This window comes from Lucilia sericata, unplaced genomic scaffold (genome assembly GCF_015586225.1).
Source record: "Lucilia sericata isolate MDLA Ls3-8-SP2 unplaced genomic scaffold, ASM1558622v1 Contig001874F_arrow, whole genome shotgun sequence".
Taxonomy (NCBI): domain Eukaryota; kingdom Metazoa; phylum Arthropoda; class Insecta; order Diptera; family Calliphoridae; genus Lucilia; species Lucilia sericata.
This window is the reverse complement of record NW_023995763.1, coordinates 41,041-45,145: the sequence shown is the minus strand read 5'-3', so window position 1 is coordinate 45,145 and position 4,105 is coordinate 41,041. Positions and strand designations below refer to the sequence as shown.

At 34.7% G+C, this 4,105-nt stretch overlaps 1 protein-coding gene across 1 annotated transcript; it reads right to left on the bottom strand.

Moving 5' to 3' along the window:
• Positions 1 to 1,928: 1,928 nt before the first annotated feature.
• LOC119612924 (extensin-like) lies at positions 1,929 to 3,318 on the bottom strand. The gene is made up of 2 exons (XM_037968813.1): positions 3,246 to 3,318; positions 1,929 to 3,086 (listed from the first exon to the last, which is right to left on the bottom strand). Exons 1-2 carry the CDS (start codon positions 3,246 to 3,248, stop codon positions 2,067 to 2,069), a joined length of 1,023 nt encoding a protein of 340 aa, XP_037824741.1. The 5' UTR covers positions 3,249 to 3,318; the 3' UTR covers positions 1,929 to 2,066.
• Between the last annotated feature and the right edge of the window lie 787 nt (positions 3,319 to 4,105).

The window sequence follows — 4,105 nt, the reverse complement described above, 5'->3', positions numbered from 1 at the left end:
AATCACACCAAGATGAGGGAAGATTCATCAAGGTAACATGCCCCCGGGGATTCAAAACCGTATTGAACTATTAGAGATCTCTAACCTAGTACTAGTAAGCTCTGCATCAGGCCAATCGGGAATAATCGCTAATGAAAGTGCGAATGAATTTGCTATAAAAAGAAGGGAGTTTAAGGAAGTTTACCTGACTAAAGTCGAAACGAAATTCGAATTAGAAACATGGGCGAGAGATGCCATACGATCAGTTTCAATAATGGAATGGTGGTTAGGACGACTAAAATCCTATGGTCTGATCCCAACGAGAGTAGAACAAGTAACTTCCTCACAGTGAATAAGTCCGTTGTCAGTATTATTATACATAATCTTAGTGCGAGTAGATTCAGACGAATGTAGATCATGTGGATAGGAGAGTGAAACGCTGAAACACTTTCTCTGTCCCTGACAGGCTTCTTTTAGATCCTAGGAGAGATGTTATTTCAGATATTATATCCCTCTGGAACATTGATTATAAAATTTTCAGGAACTATGTCCAGGAAACTCAAAGATTATTTACAGGTTTGAAAATTAATAGAGAATTAACTTCGATTTCAATTGAAAAATATTGAATTTTGAAGCATTTCACTGCGCTGCATCCGAATCTGACATCAGAATATCTCTATCACATCTGGCATGAAGATATTTCGAAGAAGTACGAAGATATGTCAGATGTTAAGCCCTTGACAAAATGGACTTTCTATAGCATTTTATAAAAACAAATTTCTTGGCCTTGATATAACGACTCAGGACATGATATCTCAAATTCAAGATGTGATTCGAATTCAGCGCGACTCAATCCTTTAGAAAAGTGAAACTTGGTATCAGGGTCTCGACTTTTTTAAAATTTTGTCGTTATCGAATGATAATAATAAACATTTTATAACCTTTTGGTAAAGTGTTTGTTGGGTATTTTTATTGTATTCAAAAGTTTCCATTATTTTGCGCAAAAAAAGCAATGTTTTATAGATGGTAATCTTTTATAAACATTTAAAATTTAACACAATTAATTCGCATCTTTTGATTTATCTTTGAATTTTGGACACAATTCAATCAACATCTTAAAAATCTTTAAACAAATGTTTTAAAAACGTATTCATTCAAATTCACATAAAATAAATTGAAATTTAAACAAATAAAAAATTTGTAAAGAAATCAATTTTAACATGTGTTTCTACAGTATTTTGTGACCCAATGATCATTTTAGGGGTTTGGTGCCGCAGTGATTTTAGCGTCTTTGTTTATTGTCACCATTTTATTATATTTACATTTGAAAAGAAATCTTTACCGACTGTTTATTATTTATTTTGTGTTTTTATTTATTATATTGAATAATTTGTCAAGACAATCAATGTGTTGTTAACAATTTAGTTCTACTAAATGAAATTTGCCGCATTTGAACTATATTTGACAAATTATACTTTGAAATTGGGTGAAAAATAGTGGTAGTAAACCCTGCAGTTTGGGGAACCTGTTTTATAATGGAAAACCTATTAGAGACTAAATTTACAACGCATTTTGATCGTATCACGTTTGTTAACTTTTATACAACGGATGTGCATAAAGTTTTGATTGCGACAACGAATTGTTGCAATGTTGACAAAGTTGCGTGGTCTATATTACATGTTGTTTTATATATGTATGTATATACTTGACAACGTATGTTATTGAAAAATTTGGTGTCAATTTGGTACCAGGCGTGTATATTTTTTTCCTCTGTGTATTTACTATGCAATTCACTGGCGAATGGTAGTCAAAGAAGAGCAAACATAGGAAACATTTTTTGTTCAGTTTATAACTGTTTAATGTTAGAGAGTTTTTTCCTTGTTCCTTCATCCTTTACTTTGGTTTGAAGAGTTTTTAAATTAAAAATAGTTTTTTGATTTTTTTATAACAAAATTATTTAATTTTTATTAAATTGTACTAAAACTTATCATAAAACGAACATAGTCAATATTCATAACAAACAATACTTATAATAACTTGTTAATTTAACAAGTAACGCTGACTTTTCGAACGATTTTCGCGAAGACCTAGTTGCGGTAACGGTAACGATAACGGATACGTCTAGCAGGAGCATCATAATGATAGCCACCAGCTTGGCTTTGAGATTCATGATGATGGTGTTGTTCGTGATGGTGTTCATGATGTTGGGGTTGATTGACTGGGGGCAAGTATTCGTTGGTGGGTGCAGGGGCTGATTGTTGTGCTTGGTAGACGGGGGCGGGAGCAGAGTATTGAGGCTGAGGAGGCAAGTATTGGTTGGAGGGAGCAGGAGCTGGAATTGGGGCAGACAATTCTTGATGATGAACTGGAGCTGGTGCAGAATATTGAGGCTGAGGAGGCAAGTATTCATTGGAGGGAGCTGGGGCAGATTGTTGTTGTTGGTAGACAGGGGCGGGAGCAGAGTATTGTGGTTGAGGAGGCAAGTATTCGTTGGAGGGGGCAGAGTGATGATGTTGGTGGCTACCAGAAGCTTGTGCATTGTATTGGGGTTGAGGAGGTAAGTATTCGTTGGAGGGAGCAGGAGCTGGAATTGGAGCTGACAATTCTTGATGATGAACTGGAGCTGGTGCAGAATATTGAGGCTGAGGAGGCAAGTATTCATTGGAAGGAGCTGGGGCAGATTGTTGTTGTTGGTAAACGGGTGCAGGAGCAGAGTATTGAGGTTGAGGAGGCAAGTATTCATTAGAGGGGGCTGGGGCTGGAATAGGAGCCGAAAGTTCTTGATGATGAACTGGAGCGGGAGCAGAGTATTGAGGCTGAGGAGGCAAGTATTCATTGGAAGGAGCAGAGTGATGATGTTGAGGTGGCAAGTATTCGTTGGAGGGAGCAGGAGCTGGAATTGGGGCTGACAATTCTTGATGATGAACTGGAGCTGGTGCAGAATATTGAGGCTGAGGTGGCAAGTATTCATTAGAGGGAGCAGAAGACGACAAGTGTGGTACATCAAAGACGGTAGAGGGTTTATCGTAATTATAACCCTGACCAGTCAAATGAGAAACATCAGCCGATACGGCTGCTATAGCACAAACAGCAATAATGAAGAATTTCTAAAAAGGAAAATAAACCAACTTTATTACTCTTATTCCAAAAGACCGGTAGTTCCATTAAACGAGATTTTACAGCTACCAAATGTTGCCTCTAGTAATCCAAATTAGGCTGAAACATTTGTAGACCTCTCGTTATGTTAAACCTCAAAGTAAACTTACCATTGTTATGTATTTGTCCGATTTGGGTTTTTGATAAGTTGATATCACTTCTACAGTAGAGCTGTGAATGATGATATTTATCCAATAAAGTTGAATATTTATACGTGAATCTTTACAATTCTTTAGCCAAAAATTTTAATTAATAAAAATCTCAAAGATATTAATATTAAACACAGATATTAAAAATCATACTTAAACTTAACATATACTCTCTTAAAGTATGCTTTTAAGAGCAAATACATATGATGAAGATCGGCTGTGCATTTTTGTCTTCTAGCCAAAAACAAAAAAAGAAGACATTTTCAATCAAATATTCATGATTTTGCAATGTCCATCACAGTGTTTGGTAGTTGATCAGAAATTGTTGGTACACAGCGGAACCAGTTTTGAATTGATCAAAAGAGAATTAACTGAAATGATATTTTTTTTGTTTTAATATCTGCAGTTAATAGTAAAAACACACAAACACACAGTTTCGGTCATTAATCTCATTGTAATCTAGCTGGTAGTGTGTATGTCTAAGAAGTCATGTCTAGGCTTTACCGGCTTTATCGACTCTAAAATGTCTGCCAAAGATACTGTTTCTGTTTTTGTTTCAATGTCAAGTCCAATTTGAGGTTTTATTTAAATGTATTATTGTTGTAAATTCTAGATATATAATAACAACATTTAAACGATCTTAAATGTTTGTTATAAATTTTTAAAAATCATGTAGGTTAAACAACACGTAAATTGTTGTAGGTACTAAATTCGAAAATTAATCAAAAATGTTAATGACTTCGTGGTATGATAAAAAAAATAAATATTTACAAACTTGTTAAATAAATTATTGGCATAATTAGAAATTAATGTAGAAACCT